Source organism: Micrasema longulum, unplaced genomic scaffold (assembly GCF_059751315.1).
Source record: "Micrasema longulum isolate JH-2025_06_02 unplaced genomic scaffold, ASM5975131v1 h1tg000438l, whole genome shotgun sequence".
Taxonomy (NCBI): Eukaryota; Metazoa; Arthropoda; class Insecta; order Trichoptera; family Brachycentridae; genus Micrasema; species Micrasema longulum.
Window position 1 is genome coordinate 952999 of NW_028277638.1, and position 20351 is coordinate 973349.

At 33.0% G+C, this 20351-nt stretch overlaps 1 protein-coding gene across 7 annotated transcripts in view; it reads right to left on the reverse strand.

The window, feature by feature from the left end:
- The window catches only part of step (cytohesin steppke), a 200597-nt gene that overhangs the window by 93417 nt on the left and 86829 nt on the right, over window positions 1–20351 (reverse strand). For 2 of the 7 annotated variants that reach the window (XM_088226562.1, XM_088226565.1), the window contains exon 2: window positions 17423–17833. The exons of 1 other annotated variant lie outside the window; for it this stretch is intronic. In XM_088226562.1, the coding sequence (XP_088082688.1) occupies window positions 17423–17671 (249 nt within the window). In that variant the 5' untranslated portion in view covers window positions 17672–17833. Of the gene's footprint in view, window positions 1–17422; window positions 17834–19421; window positions 19755–20351 lie in introns of those variants that run through there. 4 more of the 7 variants (XM_088226563.1, XM_088226560.1, XM_088226559.1 and 1 more) reach the window with 4 other exon arrangements.

The window sequence follows — 20351 nt, forward strand, 5'->3', positions numbered from 1 at the left end:
AATATTATTTATAGACTGTGATTACAATAAAACTCGAATCGATGAGGTAATAGAAAAATGATGTGAAATAACAATCAACTTATTAAAATTAACAAATTACAACAGAGATGGAGAAAATTTTAGACAGGTGAATATGGAAGTCTAGGCATTGACATGGTTTACTACCTGTCGTTGGCTAGTGTAAGTGGCCACTTTACACATTGTGTAACATTCACCATTTTGCCTGTTTAAAAATCCATATTTCTTCGATTCTTCCATATGTTGATTTTAGTGAAGTCTTTTGTCTACAAACATTTGGACAGACTTAAAATTTTGAAACTTATTGAAAATTGAACGTTATGAAAATGATCAATTAACTTTACTTAAAATATTAGTCGTAAAAGATTTTTTTTCTTAATAACTCGCCAATGTAAAAATGAACATATTTCACAGTCATTCATTTATGACGACATTATTAAGAAATAATTTAATTGTTTCCATATCTGCCTTATGTATAGGTTCATCCTTATTTTCGACTGCTTGCGAAAACTAATGATTGGTTCTGTTAAGATAGAACAAATATAATCAATAAAGTTAGCCCAAGACTTTTTTAATTAGAAGAAAACAAGCATATTAAAAAAAAGAAATATGCTTCACGCAGGAATTAAAACAAGCACACGAAAAAAATCTATAAATCTGTAAATAACAAAATAGTTTTTTTTTTTATCAAAACCGTTAAAAGAAAACGCGTAAATACGTCCTATGAATAAATATTGCTATATTATATTACGCTTGTCCCTAAATAAGTTTTTCCCAAAACTTCCTGAGAATATTATAGAAAATATTGCGTCATGATCGTAGAACAATGACGGATGTGCGAAAAATGCCACACCGACTCTCTTTTATATTTGATCTTGGAAAGGTTTTATAAAGGCTTTACATTCCAGGTTTGAAAAAAACTAAATATATGTAACTAACCCAAGCATCAAAGGATCTTTTGTACTTATCGAGTTGTGACATAAAGTGTAAATTAAACCGCTCTTATGCAAAGTTGAAGAATATCACATGCGACGTTGTTCTACGGTCATGACGATGTATCTATATGTTTCCTTAATAAGTTAAAACGCTCTGCGACCAGCTCCAAAGAAACTATTATGGGAGTTTGTTCTTAACTTCAGCCAGAGTATTTTTTTTTCGGTTTTAAGTTCGTGAATTTCCCTCAGCGGTTTCTAGAAGAAGACTTCTCAGAGTTGAAGTAAAGTTTTGGTTTTGGGAGCTTCTCCTACCTCTTACTTATGAGAAGTGTCGGCAGTAAATCAGCGCAGATTCTTACTTCAGTACTGGTAGTAGAGTAGAGATAGATTCGTATCTGTCAGAGGTTCTATACATAATTCATGTGTGTAATGCGCAGGTGTAAAGTGTTAACGTGGACGCGAGATAAATGACACAAGTTTTATCATGAAAAATTACTACTATCGAGTTTCCGTGGAAACGAAAAAAAAACATTAAATTAAAATGAAGAATGGGTTCGTTTTACAAATTTAACAAAGCAGGTAAGAAAACCAGTAACTTAATGTTTGTGAAATGTAAAATCAATAAATAAAGTAAATTAAGGAGTCGGTTTGTGGTCCCGTAGTGGAGTAACGGACTTAATATCAAAGAGTCGATCACGCTGTAATTTTTAGACAAAACTAGTGAAGACGACAATTTGGTTTCAATAACACCGAAAGGAGTTGTAATTTTTTTAATCATTTACCATAACATTTTCAACTATGCTCCATGTATATTTATTTTTGCGTAGCTTTAAAATAGTGATGCCACTGATATCCTTATTTAAAATGTAATTTTAATATAAATAAATTTATATTTTTCCAACCGAAGAATGACATTTATTGCGATAGTGTTTCGATTGTGAAGCACTATTTTCATACATTAAAAAAATCTAATATATATGATTTTAATTTTTATAGCAATTGTTTTGCCTTATAGGTGTTTTTAAACGACCGAATACCTAAAAAAAATTAATAATATTTTCAGAAATGTTTTTTTTTTTAATAATTGAGGTTTGCATAATATTATATTATGGAGGTAAAAATATTATAATTATATCGGGGGTTTAGGATCGCAGGGGAGTTACTACAATTTTTTGAATTTTGAGTTAAGCTCAGTTTCAATAATGCCATAATCATATTTTCTAAATTTAATGGTACAAAATCTTTGTTTGCGTTTATCAGAAAACCATAGTTTTGTAGTTACCTCCTCGTGATCCTAAACCTCAAAATATGATTTTGACATCACTGAAATCAACTTTAACTCGCAATACGCATTTTTGTAGTTACCCCTCTGTGATCCTAAACCCCCAATATTATTGCGACTGCGTAACACAATCAGATGTTCTGAGAAAATTAATTAATGTCTCTATCTATATAAGGTTTCTGCAATCAGATTTGATTACATTTAACAATAATAATCATAGTTAGAAGATAACATTTACCAATATTGTATTTGATTTATTATGGTCCACAAACGATAAACAATATTATGAAGTTATCTTCTTATTACAATAATTATATTTACAGGTTAATATAATACATGAATAGGTAAATTAATTGTTTTTCGTTAGTATAGCATATTTAATACACGTATGTACGTTATATTACACTGGTTTTATTTTGTGGTGACGTATTATGTTGATCGGTTCATCTAACAAGCAATTAATCGACGAGGGTAACAAATATACGTGATGTAATATATAAATACCTTCGCTCTGTGGTCATAATGTTTGTTTGGGAGAATAATATCCTGTTCGCAGTAAACTCACCTAGAACAAAGAGAAAGGAAACAAAATTAATATAGTGTCAACAAACTATAATATTATTATTGGCATTCACTATCAAAGATAAAACACATTGGTAACTAGTAATGATACGTGGAACAGAATAACAGGAAAATAAATACCCTTTCACCGACTAACTTAGTAAACACGTAATTAAAATTATGTTAAAAAATAAAAAGGATGGTCAACTAGTAGAATATTCAATCAGAACATAATAATTTTCAGATTGGACAGTCAGCAGCGGACGTCCAGAACGTCAACAACTTAATGCCTTGTTGTAGGCAATCATGCTTCAGGCTCTTAGGAGGCATTCGTAGTTTATGGGCAAGTCAAGTGTATGGACTCCGCTCGTATGTAGACAGTTGACACCAAAGTTTGCTGCGTCCGTTCTCTTGTGTATTGATTTCTGACAAAATAAAACCACCGCACGCCCATCCCACACTCACACGCACCATTAATTATGCCAACGATAATTAATTCATCATTTCGTTCTACCAAAATATTAAAATTTCCACTGCAATCTCTTAATTTTTTCCTTGAGAATTTTACTTTTGAAATTTCGTATGATAAAACATTTTCAACGAAACAGGAACAGCAATAATAAAACTATAAAATATTTGCACAGGTAAGATGATTTATTTGCATTCGTGAGGTGTGTGAACAATAATAATGATGATGCATTTATTCCAAGAAAATAAAATTGTTTGATCAGCTCGATAAAGAGGAGAGGATAAACATTTACATGCGATTAAACAAGTTCTAAGAATAATCATGACAAAATACAAAATGACGAAATTCGTAACTTCGAGCATTATTTTTCGTTGAATTAGAACGATAACCAAACGAAGGGTTGAGGGGCATATAACGATCGAAGCTTTCGTAGAGTTCCTACGAATTGTTTACGAATAATATAGTTTCGTAGATAATAATAACCTAAGGCAATTTTCTTGAAGGTTGCAGTATTTTGAATCAAAACAAAAAAGAGAAAAACAGCATCAATAACAATTAGGTATGTTTTTGTAATGTCATTAATTTAATAATGTTAGTAAGAATTGCGCTGCATTCAATGAAGATTATTGTGCTACTTGGACCATTTTACACCCTATGTGGAGCAAAAAACCACTATAAATCGTCTCAATTTAACCCTGTCCTGCGGCAGCTCCTTTTCTACATCTCGGGACAATCCAAGAGAGTTTCGTTGAATATAGAAAGAGACAAGCAGGGTTGATCTCGAGAATTGGCAGAACTTAAATACGTTGCTTTTCAAATTAAGTATTGTCAATTAAAGTGGCGCTCATCTTGAATAATGTATCACCGTGTATCGTGTTTCCATTACTCAGTCGCAATACAAGAACTAGGAGCGATCGTATCAAATTATTGCAGCGGAAAAAAATAGAATCTAGACCAAGCCATCACAAATGACTTAATAATCGTGCCTGATAATTGCCAAACAGATAGCAAGTTTTAAGGTTCATGCGTGCAACTGTCTTCTATAATATTTGCATCATTCTGCATAATACAAACATTCTCGTATATACCTAAAAAGGGGTCAGTAATTTGCACATTTTTATCATAAAAATAAAGTCAAGAAAGTGAGTTGAATAATGATTAGGGAAAAATTGTTTATATTTAATTCATTAAACACACAATTTTCTTTTTTATTGATTAGAATACAAACACACACACATTATATTTGTAGATGCCTACATCATATTTACCAGCATTATGGATTTGTGAGATAATCATCATTTTGAATAACTGAATAATCAAATTCGTATATTCAGACATGCACCGTGGCGCAGTTGGTTAGACAGCCAACCGTGAAACTGGCGTCGCGGGTTCGATTGACGCCAGTTGCAAGAAAAAAATCAAAAAAATATTTTTTTCTTAATTGGTCTAGGTGTTGTGGTGTATTTTTCATGACCTTCTTCCATATCCCCTTTATCCCACCTGCTGACAACCCTCAAAATAGAGGCTTAGCGGATTATTCCTTTTAAAAAATATAAATTTTAAAAAAAATAAAAAAGCTAAAAAACTGAGAAAAGAGAGATGTTGAAACTGGTTCGTCATTACTAAAAAATAGTGTCCTGAAAATATTTTTAACATCATTAAATATATCATCCACTGTACCTCATTAATGTAAATATTATATTTCCAACGTACTTTATTAATCGTCCCGTACGAACATCAGGTTAATAACCTTTTTGCTAAATCACATGGCCTTGAACGCCCTTGAGTGACCTTCTGACATCGATGCATGGGTACGACGGACGGAACATAAGATCCCGAGGCGTTTAACCTATTCTACCTGATGGTACCCTGATACCTAAATACTTCATAAATGGAGGTCAAAATTTTAAAGGTATTTTTGATCAAGTGTTTGAATTGATGTATGCTTAAAGACGCAACAAAGGTGTCTAGAATATCATTTTAAAATAGAAGTCAGTATTTTATAGCCATATATATATATTTTTCAACTCCACAGTTTATTTGACTTAATCGACGTAATCGGGATTAAACCCCGCGATAGTTAAAGATGCCAACCGTACACCATGAAGCGGATATTACTTTATTGAAATAAGTATATTATGTACATAAGCATGTTTCACAAGTTTATAAATTAAATTAAACATCAAAGAATACATGCAACTGTTTCCAATTATTATTCTAATATATGTGAATGAATTAATATTTTTACATAACCAAATTTACATAATCATATTTACTTTAATTTATTAAAATGTTTTCCCACAATTTTAATTAAAAATTAATGCTTTAAATACTAATAACATGTTAGTTTAATATTATTTATTTGACAACAAAAATGTCGAATAAATGATATTAAACTAACATGTTATTTGTATTTAAAGCATTAATTTTTAAATAGTATTTTTTTTACTACTTATTAGGAGCATAAAAAATATTTTTTGATTTATAGTTTTGAATTCCCACGAAAACGGCCCATTGCATTGGCCACGCCCCTAGTCACGATTCGTGTAAATTTTAAACTTTGTGACCGTTTAAATTTTTATAGAACATCGTCACGAATCTTGACGTCACAGCTTGAAGTTATATATTATTATATTGATTTTGAAAATACAATATTTTTTTCTAAATCCATTTCAAATATTTTTATCGGTATTCGTAGAATGTGATATTTCCCTATAAGTAATATATAGATAATTAATTTCTAATTTGAATTAATGTGCCAACTGCTTGACATCCAATTTGACGAGTCGCACAATTAGTGCGGCTTTGGTAAATTATTATTATTGTTTAAATTATTTATATCGCGAATGATTTCAGCGCGGAATTTTTGCCGACTGCATGCTTCTCAGGCAACCGGTTTTAAGCGCATAAGATAGCGAAACGACACCAATGAAACAGTTTTTCAAGAGTGCAATAATTTACTGCGCAATCATGATGGGGACTATCTCAGGCTATCATATTTCCTTGGGGAAATGTTTATTAATTTATGAAATCAATTTATGAAAGGTGAAGATAATCAAGACCCCGGTTCAGAATGACACGACATAGGACGGATGGAGAAGAAAATAAAGGTCAGATAATAAAGTACAAAATTTGTCATAAATTATCTCGGTAAATTCGCTAACTGCGTAGATAGATCCGAGAACTATCTATAAAACTTTATTGGAGCGAATCTACGATCATTGGGATAATGATCTATTTAAAATATTGATAAAACCAACTAGTCCGAGAAAAACTAAAAAAAACTAAAAATATTTTCAGTCGTTGCGTTGCATACTATAAAATAGAGGCAGAAAATATAAAACAGTCTATCTTCCGAAACAGCTAAAACAATTCACAAAAAAATAAACTGTTATTTTAAAACATATGTTTGTTTGTAAAAAAAAAAAAAATTGTTACTATAAAAAACTAGTCAGGATATATAATACACATTTTAAATGTGCGTGGGCAAAACCCACGAAAGAAAATGAGTCTGGGTATGTGAAGCTGTTCCTTAAATAGCAGTTAAACAGTGTGGCACGTAAGAACCACTTGAATTAGCTTTCGTGAAACTGTTCCAGCAGTTGCTTGCACTAGATTTTTTGCCCACGCTGCTCTCAACTGTTATTTAGAAACAGTTTAATTTGTGTATCAGTTCATGTTACTGCTACTCCCTTTAAATAACCGATACGCCTATTTCTAGTGTGTAGATGAAATAATTCAGTCAGACGAATCTCACGCACATCAATAAATGTTTCTGCTCTTTTACTTTACGAAAATCTACAGGTGGATGAATTGAAGAAATACAGGCAGAATAGCAAATGTAACACAGTGTATAAAGCGATCGCGTAAACCAGCGAATGACAGATCTAAAGTCATGTAAATGTCTAGACGTCAGTATTCTCTTTCCGAGTATTTTCCCCATCTCTGTTGTAAAGTAGCAGTATAACTGCAGGGGTATTTTAGGTCAACGTGTTAACACTGCCGCTGTTCGCGATATGCATGAATTTAATTAGCATAAACACATTCAAATGACCTCAAACCGAGTATGTTTACAATAAATATGTCACACACAGCACTATCGCGATGGATGCACTGCAGTAAATTCAATTACACAAATTATATTATGAAAACCAGTTTCATTAATCACATAAAACTGCTATAGCAATAACAGATTATTATTGCTAGCAACGTAATGTGCTCGTATGTTATTTTGTTTGTATTACGCAAAATAATTACATCAACGCGGCCCAATAACAGTGGTGAATAGAGCACATAACACCCAGGCATAAAAAAACACAGTTTGTTTGTTTTAACTCACCGGTAATCGAACCGGAAACTCTCCGTGCGTCGGACAATCGCGTGGGGGCAGTAACGCGCGAAGTCAGGCTTTAATTTTTAAAGGTTTTGTCCGAAACAGTTCTGTGTGTGGAATAAAACCAGAATGCTGGAGTATAGGCTTTAATTAGTTATCCATCGAGGCATTTTCGATTCGATAGTTGTCTGAGATAAAAATCCTAAAATGTGAAATGGAGTGGAGATTAGACCATCTCGTGGTCGGTTAAGGCTTATGTCTATCATGCCTGAGGTCTTCTGGCAAGGTCGGCGAGAAATATGTAGGTATGAAAAGCTTCCTTTCATAGTGAACATAAACCGTATTTTTATAATAAAATATAAGTAAATATAGATGTAACTATGTATAGTATAAGTAAGTACATACGCATATTGTGTAAATATATATATATATATATGCCTGTGTATATTAATTAATTTTGTATTTTTTATTTTCAAGTGTTGTACATATTTTTTTTTAAATTTGATTATTTCCATATTATCTACTTTTCATTTTTATTTGTTATGCATTATTGTTTCTGTTTTTACATTATTTTGTACACTTACCAAACACAGAAGCCTGACTCTTATTTGGCAAGTTACAACCTAAATTGTTCTATTTTTTAATTCGATGTTTTTTATTCTAAATAAAGGTTACTAAAAAGAAAAAAAAGGGGGTCATTTTCACTGAAAGCTTCGTGTGTAAAATTATCAAGATGCGCTGCAGATGAAATCAATCAATCGGGCGGTATTACTTAACATTTCAACGATTTTTTCGGTACCCATGGTTGGTAGCTTACGTAACCGATGAAGAACCTCGAAAATGATTTTAGGATAAGAAATTAACTTTTTTATCGACAAACATCGGCGAATCTCGTATCTTCTCGGCTTCGAGAACAAGTTCTGATAACAAACATTTGTTAAAAAGACAAACAACGCAGCGATTGAAAATTGTTTCAAATTTCGACTCAAGTAGTTGAGTTTCAAGTTTTAGATGAAACGTCTTAGAAATTACCGAACATAATAAGACATACACCATTTGATTTGTTTGTTGACCAAAGAATTTGTTTCAACTTATATTCTTCTTTTAGTTTCAACTTGAGTTTCCACTTGTTTACTCGCTCTATTAACACTTTCGTCGACCGACATCTATTTTCGTATTATCATTGTAGCTTCGTACGAGCTGTATCGTATTCAAAATAATTATATGAAAAATATACATAATGTCGTTTTGCAAAAGGTAAGGAATAAATGTGTTCTTTCCGCTTTTGATCGGGAATGTCAGTATGTGTAAAATAATTTATGTGCTACATAAATTTGTATCTGTGGATATTCGCAAGTACTGTAATACAACCCGATCAACCTGTTTTAAATTCTGCAGTTGGCTATCGTAATTTCTCAACAAGAAAACCACCGACAGTTGTTATTCCGCGAAGGCTCGTGACACAAGATCGATTATTTATTAGTTCGATAAGATACAACTAGCATGTAACATTGGCAATAAATGCAAGGTCGTCCTGTGACGGCAGATGTATACCTTTACCTTCGCGGTTAGCAAAAATGTTCCCCGTGTCATCATTATCGTAATAGTCGCGTTCTGAAGACTGATAATTTGATGTCACCCAAAGGACACTGAAAAGTTATTTTTTTTATAAATAAATTTGCATAAACTAAATTTTGATGTCTTCAACAAGATGACACGTTTTACGGATCGTAACATTGAACTTGTCGGCCTCGTGATGTAGTGGTCAAGAGGTCTCGGGTTCGATTCCCGAAATGAAATATCTATTGAAAAATGTGTTTTTTCACCAAATATTTTATAGTCCCCTAGACTGGCACACGAAGCGTAAGACTGATCATCTTACCTTCATGTAACGAAAATGCTCAAGATACGCTGGGATTGGTGTTCCAATGCAGTGCCCTATGCACCATTAGGTGCGGAAAGGATGAGGATGAAAATTTAACCTACTACCACATGACATTTTTTTTTTTTTTTGCTTTTTTGCTTTTCATACTTTTTTAACTTAAATTAGGTATGTATATTTTGTTCATTTAAAACAAAAATATTTTTTTTATTATTTACTCTTTATCAAAATACAATTCCGTGTTCATTTGTTAGTATGAATATATATTTTTATAAAGCAATATTTATTATTATGTTTTCACTTGTTATATTTTTACTAAAACTAAAACCCCACCAAGCCACTTTTTGTAGCTTGTTGGTGAATTCTTGTAATAACTATATTACATATAATGTACGTTAAGATTTTATCTCATACTCTTTTACCTTGTATTATGTATGTATTTGAAATTCATTTCCTTGCCTTTTTAGCTTGGATTATGTATATTTTGTAATTTTTTGAAACTTTTTAATGTTTAATACATAAATCACCTTTAAGCTGAATAGAGTATAAATGTAATTCTCAATAACTAATGCTTATTACATTGTATTATATATAATATGTACTTTTTCATACTCATAAAAACTAAGAATATAGAAGATAAGTGTGTAATAATTAATTTTTTTTTGCGATAAGTTGTTGATGTTTATTCTGCATTTGTACATAATATTATAGTTTAAAATATAAATGCGTCTGTAAATAAATGCTGTTATCTACATGTCCCTAAACGAATGTTTTACAAAAACTCCTTGGGAATATTATGAAATTATGTATGATATGTTTTCAGTTTAGATAAAAAAAAAATGTGACAAGATTCGTGATTGTAATTTTCTCCGTGCGAATTCGAATTGTAGACACCTTAATATGTCCGTATTCGGAGACAAACTTTCACCTGACATAGTACATTCTACAGTCATATTAGAACGTTAGTTCGTGTTAAGTTAGGGTTTCCTAGGACAGCGGCGCCCGTATCTTAACGGCCGTAGTGAACGGTGATGCGGTGGACGGCCGTTGTAACGGTGACAAGAGAGTGGTTTCCTAGGAAAACGATGTTGATAACACCGTTAAAAAATAAAACCACTCTCTAGTCACCACTGCGACGGCTGTCCACCGCATCACCGTTCACTACGGCCGTTAAGATACGGTCACCGCTGCCCTAGGAAACCCTAACTTTAGGCTAGCGTCTAAACGTCCCCAAGTTGATTACTTCAGATAAATTGCTATTTTATTTTTTTTTTATTTATTTGATAAAAAGTGTTTATAATATTGCCTGCTGGATTTTTTTTTTACCAACTTATAATCAAATATCATTTAGCGAAATTAAAAGTAAATACGCACTCACACATCCCTTAGTTTGAGCACGTCTTAAGTTTTTCACACGATAAGTTTACATTCCATTTCTCGAACACCGATTGAATTTATTGTTTGGAGGTTTACACGCAAGAGGATTATTATGAGAAACGCGACCAACACTCACTCGCAAAACATAACAAAATCGTATATTGCAATAAACTTGACATTTTAGCCCGCGAACTTTGCTTATGAGTTATGTAAAGTAGGTAAAGAGGTGGATATGGAATATATTATTATTTTGGAATTTATATATTACTTTTAACATAACAATAGACCGTACTTTTAAAAGGGGAATGTCGATACTAAGGCAATATAAACGGAAATCTAAATTAACAATCAAAATACCTTAAACAAATCGCGAGCTTATAAACAATCGTGTGTAAATTAAGCATAGTTTTTGATCGACAATCGTATACAATATATTCAAAATATGTTAAGATAATATGTATAACTTTAGATAAGGAATTATTTATATGTAAATATGTTTTAATTGATTACTAAATTAGAAAGTGGGGTTTCTTTCCAAAAAAGCTAAATCCCGTGTAGGTAGATGGGAGCTCCGAAGTTTGCATGAGAAAAATAATATATATCACAAATATTAAGATATTTTTGCAGGTATACAAGGTAAAAAATTTGCAAGCATGCCATAAAACATATACTATATAATATGTCTATATAAATAAACTGAGAGTAGCGTGAGTCAAATTCAACAGAAAATAATGCTTAAATTTATTACTGCCTTCTATCTTCAATGTCTATTTTGCATTCATTTTATTTATACATTATTTTTATATCTGTAATTTTCTTTACTTAAGTTTTTAGTTTTTGGAATTTAAACTGTTAGTTGCCAATTTAAAAAAAAAATGTTAATTTTAATTTCATTTTATTCTTTTATATCTTATATATGTATATATTTTCTTTTTCATTGTTTTAAAATTTTTAACTTGTTCTAAAATGTTTTTAGTATTTAATATTTTTTATTTCTTTATTTTTATTACAATGTAGTACTATAATTGTTATTATAATATATTATAGTGTATATGTATGTTATAAATGTAGTTTTAGAAAAGGTATTTTTGTATCTAGTGAAGCTGCTATAATTATTTGCTTGCATTTTAATTCGATGTTAAATACTAATTTTGTTTTATTTTGTATTGCAGTTATTTACTTTTTTTTGCCAATAAACGCCGTACTTCGGCACTGAACCTGAATATGAAAAACCAATAAAAACGGGAGACTATAAGAAACAAGTTGAAAAAAATAATACAATTTTTTTTTACACAAATAAATATTACGCAGAATGTGTTTAATTAATGATCATAAATAAACTAAAACTCTGTTACGCAAATAAAATATACCGTTAAAATTTAGTATCATAATAGCAATTTATTGATTTCTATAATAACACTGTAGTTACTAGGCCATTCCGCTGGCATTGTTTTTGTATTTCATTTGATTTATTTTTCAAAAATTATTTTTAAATCTTCAAAGTGAGGTAGCGGACATGAGAAGGACCCATGCTTAAGACCAAAGATAAAAATCAACCATTTTATGAAGACGTTAATTAACATATTTGTTTCGTTTGATTATGTAGATTTTATACATCAATGTGAATTTAACAGTAATTTGTAAAAAAAAAAAATGAAGTCACGCTCACGAAATACACCTGCCGAAAAAATAGACATGTATATGTACATATATGGATGAAATTTATTTTTTTTATAAAAAAAAACATAAAAAAAACTGTACTTCGAAAGTATGTTTTAAAAACTGTGGGTCTTTCTATCGGTTGCACTTATACAAAAAAGCAATGTTTTTGGCAATAAAAGAGTACCTACAATACACGACGGCGTTTGTAACGAGCAAATTCACGCAAAATATTATTCATTTTAAACCAAGATGTATTGGAATTGTTGAAGGATGAACTAAATAATAAAAAGGACCCGACATTTCCAGCAGATTTTTTTCGGGGAGCGACACGTATACGGCAAGCAAATCGCTATTGTCGCAAGTCCTGTCCGTACGTGATCAAACGAGAAAAATGTGGCCGCAGCGCTAACGAGTATTTAGACAAAAAAAAAACCGGTCACAGCAGATAATAAGAAAGTTGGTGGGATCAATCAATGTTCCGCGGAAATAGCCTGCCAGCCTATCTCGGTGGCGATGTCCCGGGACAATTTTTCGTCCAACGAATTCCTGTTTACACGTGGATAATGGTCGAGTCCTGAGACAAAAAAAAATGTATTGTCTACGTGTAAACGGCTTTTAACATTCGCAACTCGTAAAGTAAAATAGTCTGAACCAGTTTAAACTCAATACGAAACGATATTTAGTTTTAAATTAAAATTAAAAATCAATAAAAAATAATCAATTTCACAAAATATCATCATTGCGCAATTACATAAAAAATAAGGTCAACGACGGGGGACAAAAGAGCTCATCAAGAGATGACTACAATATCGTCAATAGTTAATATCGTCAACAGGTGTATTTCAATACAAATGCGTCTCATTATAAACGCGTTACAAATATGTATACAGTTAAATCCCTTTATAAAAAATACAATACACCGCATAAACAAGACCAAAATAATACGATAATCATAAAAATCATGTTGAACATAATGTACGACACGCAGCCTTCAATAAAAACAACAATGAACAGTGTAAGTACACACATCGATACGATGCTGAAGTTCGTCGATACAAAATAACATGTTAAATCGTCGATTGTGATTCGACAGAAAAAATATCTACTTTCATTCAAAACAACACTTTTTCTAAAGTTTATTAAATAATTTGTCAAAGAATCCGTTTCTTTAAGAGAATATGCAGTGGATGGACTGATAATGCCTAACTGAAATCGACAAAATCATGTGTATTATGTTAAACTACTACTTTCATCACACTTTCAGAGAGAATGAACCGCCACACACGTCTATCCTGGCATACATTCCTAGATGCTTCCACATACATCTTGTCATACATGCCCTTCGGCATTTTGTCTGATTTTGAGATGACCAGACTTAATATTTTGGTTTATCTAATCATGCCACGTCTTCTTGGGCCGTCCTCGTCTCACGTTGCCGTTCATTTTCACCCTATTTACTTGTTTTACCATTCGCTCTACATGACTAAACCATCTCAGAGACCCTTTCTTAATCTAATCAATTATACTTGACTCAGATTTACACTCTCGCCTGATTTCATGATTCGTAACCCTGTCATACTTTGATTTCCCACGCATTCGCCGAAGAGATATGTTAAAGAAGTAATAAATGATCAGTTTTGTCTAGAAGTACATTTAATAAAACATTTTTAACGATTAACTTAATTTAAATATTCTCGAAGGAAGTTTTTTAAATATATGAGTAAAAAAAAGTTTTTTGTATCTATTATATGGAAATGATAATATCAAGGTCTATTAAAATATATGAATACATCGACAAGAAGATATCTAAATATCTGTAAGGAAAATACGAAAAGAAATATAGGAGAAATGTATCAAAATTACAATATTATGTATCTAGGTAAAAAAAGGCAAAAGTTTTACGATCTTTCGATAATATGGAAATACGGAATATTTATTAAAGTGACTGCAGATAAAAAAAACGAGTGGGTTTCAAATAGGTACCTGGTAACGATCATGGCAATGTCAAGTGGGTTAAAAAAGATGGGATATTTTTTTGTCAAAAGCGAGTCGTGTGAAATTTTACGCATATACTATAAGGCCAAAACTTGTCTCGCTCAGCCAGTAGTGCGTAGTTACGGTTTAACTCCAAGTGTGCATTTAATTTCAACAGGATAATCCTTCGGTTAAGATTATGTGTCATTAAATAACAAGAGAGCATTGGTATTTTTCAGCTTAGGTTAAAAATATTACAATATTACAGTAAAAAAAACACAAAAAAATCACTTGAAATGTGGCACATTCCAGGGTATTATCATGCACACTTGTTTTTTCAACATTAAATTTATGATATTGATAACATTTGTAGCTTTAAGAGGATGCGCGGTCTGACTTTTCTTCATTAAAATGTATTACCTTATTTTCTCACTGGATTATGGTACAAGAGCGATGATTTCTTAACACACTATCGATATTTTTACTACTGTCGTATTCCTATTGTTATTTTTTTAATCGTCTTTGTTAGGAACTAGGACCATCCAAAATAACTTAAAAAGCGCCTAGATTTATAAGCCGTATTCGGACCTACGGTATACAAATACGATAAATATGTTTGACATGTAGAGCGAATGGATAGCGAAAGAAAGGCTAAAAGGATTTACGATGCGAATATCGGTGGATGCAGAAAACGAAGAAGAGTTAGAATGACATGGCACGACCAAATTCAATAAATACTTGAATATGGACATGTCAAACGTCGGAATAATCGGCGTGCGTGCGGAGGAAGCGAGGTCTGTGTTCAAAGATGGACTAATATGTCGTTCTATCCTCCCTGCTTATCCCTACTGGGAAACGGCGTGATGGTTTTTTTTGTTATAACTATTTTTATAAAACGTGCCGACCCAGAAAATTTCTGTCTAATACTATAAAAAAAAAAACAAAAAAATCTGTTCACTTTAAGGGTAGGATAGGAAACACTAGACCACGATTTTGTAGATTTTAGCTAGGCATAATCAGTCCGACGTGCAATCATCCTTTTTTAACAGTATTCGGGAAGGCGTCTGCGAGAGAGTGACAGAAAAACTTAATTCAAATATCTTTTCAGCAAGATGCTCTCGCCGCGTATCCTCGTAATGTTACTGTGGGTAATCACAAAACGATAGATGATGATTTAAAAAAAAACGACTAGGTTACCAATTTTAGGACGGAATTACGCGTGAGTAAACTCGATTAAAACAAAATGTTATGCTCAAACTAAAACACCATCACGATTCCTTCGGTTACCTGTAAAATTTCCCGGTGCAAACTGGTCATTTAAATGAAGCCCGAGAAATAGTATGGCATTGCCAATTGAAATATTGCAGGCGTACACTCGGATCACCGTCTGCGGGGAGGGTGGTAATTTATTAAGTAATCTCTACTTTAAGAACTCACAAGAAGTGCCTCCGGGGATTGTTGAGATCAGATGAAGCTCGCCATGTTTATTAAATTATTGGAAGTAGTATGGATTAAATGAATTTTAAAAGCTTTGACCGCCTCGTGAGGAGATGGCTAAAGTATTTTAGGTTATCACACATGCTAGCATCTAGAGTGGTTATGATGCCACATGAGTCTACATAAAATACAAAACTAGATATATCTTTTTTTTTTTAATTACGAGTCGCATTTTGCTATAACAAGCCTATATTATATGACCATTTTTATATTATTATTATTCCATGTCCGCTCCCTGGTTGGAGCATATGGTGTCCACAAAGATCCTCCAAGCATCTCTGTCGGCTGCCAGCTCCTGTGCATCCTCCCAAGTCAGGTTCGCGTCCCGTAGTTCTGACACGAACTGCCGACGAACAGTCAGCAGTGGACGTCCAGGACGTCGAGAACCCGATGTCTTGTAAAGTAGGCAAGCGCGGTTAAGGCTCTCAGGAGGCATCCGCAGCACATGGCCAAGCCAACCGTATCGCCTCCGCTTGATGACAGTTGTCACCGGAGTTTTTTATAAATAAGGAAAAATGGATTGTTTAACAGTATACTTCCGTGTACATTTTTAACAATTTGTTCACACAGCGTGACAGCACCGTTTGCAGAGGGACTTTTTAGCACAGTCTTTTAAGAGTTAATTTAACTTTAAATTTAAACTACAACTAATAATAATAATAATATTTGGCTGATTTATATAGCGCCATTTTTGTAAAAAATCACCTCAAGGGCGCTTTACAATTGTATATCTAAACTTACATTCTAACTAAACATAAGTGATATATTATATTTCCAGATTTAAAATTGAGGGTATGATAGTTTAAAGAAGTAGGATTTTAGTTGGGATCTGAACTGACTGGGACTGTCGATGATTCGTAAGTTTGAAGGCAATTGGTTCCAAGCACAGGGGCCGGCGGCGGCAAAAGCACGATCTCCAAATCTAGTGTTTGGGGAGCGCCGGATTTCGACAAGTTTTCCTCTTCCTGAATCAAATACTGACCTATGAGTAGATTTTCTTTGACATGTATTTTCCCTAATACAAAGGTCCGATAGGTATTTTGGAGCCATTTCATGAAGGGATTTGAATATTGTCCAGCACAGCTTGTATTTTATTATCTCTGGGCTTTTTGACCAGTGCAAATCTGCATTGAAAACAGCTTGAAGTTTATTAGTTTGATATTTTGGGAGATTTGGATTAATTACAGAACACCTAACCTTGACAAAAATCACATTATTTTTTTGCGTTCTAACCGGGAATCTAACCCGGAACCATTACACTACGGAGGCCACCGATACTAATCATTTAGAAAAGATTGCGTGAGATAGTATGATACAGATCCGTAAACATGGGCTGATCAAAATATAGAAGGATGTAAGGATCGGGGATGGTTGTAATTTTATACGAAAGGTGACTGAGAATGATCCTTCTTCGGCCGGATATTCATCTTACCCGGGTGTCGATGGCTACGGCCACGGATACGGACGTCAGGTCCCAGGCGGAGCGCGCCTTGGCGGCGGCGTGGTGCGGCGCCTTGCGCCGGCCGAGGGAGCCGTACATGGGCACGGCGGGCGGCGCCGGCGGCGGCGGCGCGTCCTTGCGCCGGCCGCGGCCGCCCCTGCGCAGCGAGTTGAACCAGCCCGACACGGAGGGGCGGCGCTCGCGCTCACCGTCGCCGCCCGCCGCCGCCTTGATGAACATGCCGCCGCCGCTCCTGGCGGACACCACCAGCGCGGAAATCTTAGCGGCGAGGATCACGCTACGCAAGCACTCTTCACTTCGCGCATAATACTCGATCCTTGTTCATTAATTCACATCAGTACGTACTACTGACACGCACTTTATTCACTTTTATCAAAATATCTAAATTTTAATAATTAAATAAAAACATTAATGACATGTTAGTAAATAATTGAATATAATTATTTACCGGTTTTGAAACCGGAAGATAAAAAAGTCGGTAAGTGGTTACATACAATTATTTACTAACATTGATTAAAATGTTTGACCGAAGTATATGCTTTAAATATTATTAGTAATAACATCGCACTGACGACCCCGTATACAAATCGGCGCTTTTGCGAGTCTCTAGTTTCGAAAACGCAGATTTTTAAACTCATAAACATTATACTATACTTCTTAACACTGTTCCTATCTTTTATTTCTTGATATTGTTTTTTTTTTTTTAATTTATGTGGTTTATATACTCATCTTCTTTTTTTTATACCAACTTTACTTCTAAACACTGTTCTATCTTTTGTCGCTTTATATTGTATTTTTTAAAATTTAATGTTGTTTATATACTCATATTTTATGTAACTTTCATGTATGTAAAAGCCTTATGGGCGTGAAAAATAATTTTAAAAAAAAATAAAAATAATAATAATACTATGCAAAAGGCTTTTTTCCAAGAAATATTTGCGTTCTTGTGACTTACCAAAATCTCCAATTTCGGGACCAATTATTTTTTTTTAGTCGTAAATAAACGTGTAAGAAAATGGGAAACAAGTTTCGGTAGAGTGAGGTTCGAATCTCGTGATGCGGAGTCCACGACACTAACCACGGGACCACAACCCGTCGTATTGGTTAAATTTTAATTGTGCAACCAGATTTGTTAAGCTTACACTGCAGTATGTATTTTATGTGTGGAGAAAATCCTTATCGTGTTTTCTCAGTATGTGACTGTAGCAAGAACGGCAACGTGTGTATATAAAAGAAATAAATTCAAAAGATTTTAGACCTACAAAAGTAATCAACAGAGCGTGAAGATTGGGATTGTGGCGAAAATAGATAATAGAAGGTAGGTAATGAATGATTTTACTGCTAAATTGATGTGGCTGTATCACTGAGTAATGTTTAATGCAGCGTAATGATAAAACCCGAATATGAAATCACTGCTAAATCATCTCTACTGAGTATTATTTTTATAAAGTACATATTTTATTATGTAGATTTTATACGAGTAATTTTCTATTACAAATTGATCAATTAACATTTTCACTGACGGAAAATCAATCAATCAATGACTTGGCAGCATTTTTTAAAGGGATTCGTAAAACCACCTTTAAATAAATGCGACTTAAAATTACTTTAATATTTTATACTACAAGAATGTAGAACTTTCGAAATTGACAGCACTTTATAAATGCTTAAATTTGCATGGCAAAACTGTATTCTTCTTCAAACTCTGCATATATTCACAATGTTTTATTTGTAAAACATAAATTGCTTATATTCGACAGGTATTATTTACACAGAATCCACTAACATTTCATCGCTTTTATTTTAATAAGGAAGGAACTGTATTAAATTTGTCGCTAAAAAACGACGTGCTACCTAATAAAACACACGAAAAACAAATGCAAACCGGAACACAAACAATGATTCCACGTTTTCGAAAGGGTGCCAATATTGAATAATATTCTCCCGCCCTAACGATAAATATAAATACCTACGTAGGATCAATTATAAAATAATTACACAGAAGGACGTTTGTTTTAATCAAATGTTATCTTATGCACTACAGAAACATTATTCATTACACTACATAAAGAGGTAATTCTCTGTTGTATGCACTACACGAAACGTGAAAAACAGTCAATTAATTACACTTTGTTTACACGGCTATTTCCACCCAAGGCGAAATCACAATACATTGGCAGTTTGCACTCTTAATTTCATCGGGGATTTTCCGGCGTATAATTTACTCGTCCGTCGCGAGAGAACTGCGCTGCCGAGTGCCGACTGACGACTGACGACCGCCCGCGCAACGGCAGAATGCAGACTAAGCCTTAAGAGAAAATTCGTCCGAAGTCTGATAGCTAGCCGTACATACGCTGGCGCAGAAATATCGGGGAGATAGTACAATCAGCGACACCTGAATACACGAATGGAGTACGTAGAATAATTATTTACACATCTCGTCAGTATCGGTAAACGGTACCGGTACACGCCTTTAGTGATTATTCTCTAGGATTATGTGCGCTTTCCTATTAACGGAGTCCTGAGTAATATTTGCGATGACGAGTATTATAGATATGGATATATTATCTTATAACATATAAGTAATCATTTGTTACATCGTGATAAAGCATAAACATCATTCAATTTCAGCGTCAAAATAAAATATATTTTTGGAAAATACATATTTGATACTACGTAATATTTTTACTTTCGGTTTTTATACATTATACTGGAAATTATTTTTAATTTTTAATTTGTCCTTATCTAATATTTTCGGGTTAACAAACTAACCTAAAACCAGGAAAAATCTCAAAATAATTTTACTACATACATTATTGTGTAATTTAATTTAATAAAACAAAAATATTAAAATATAAAAATGTCGTCATTATTCGTGTAATTTAATTTAATAAAACAA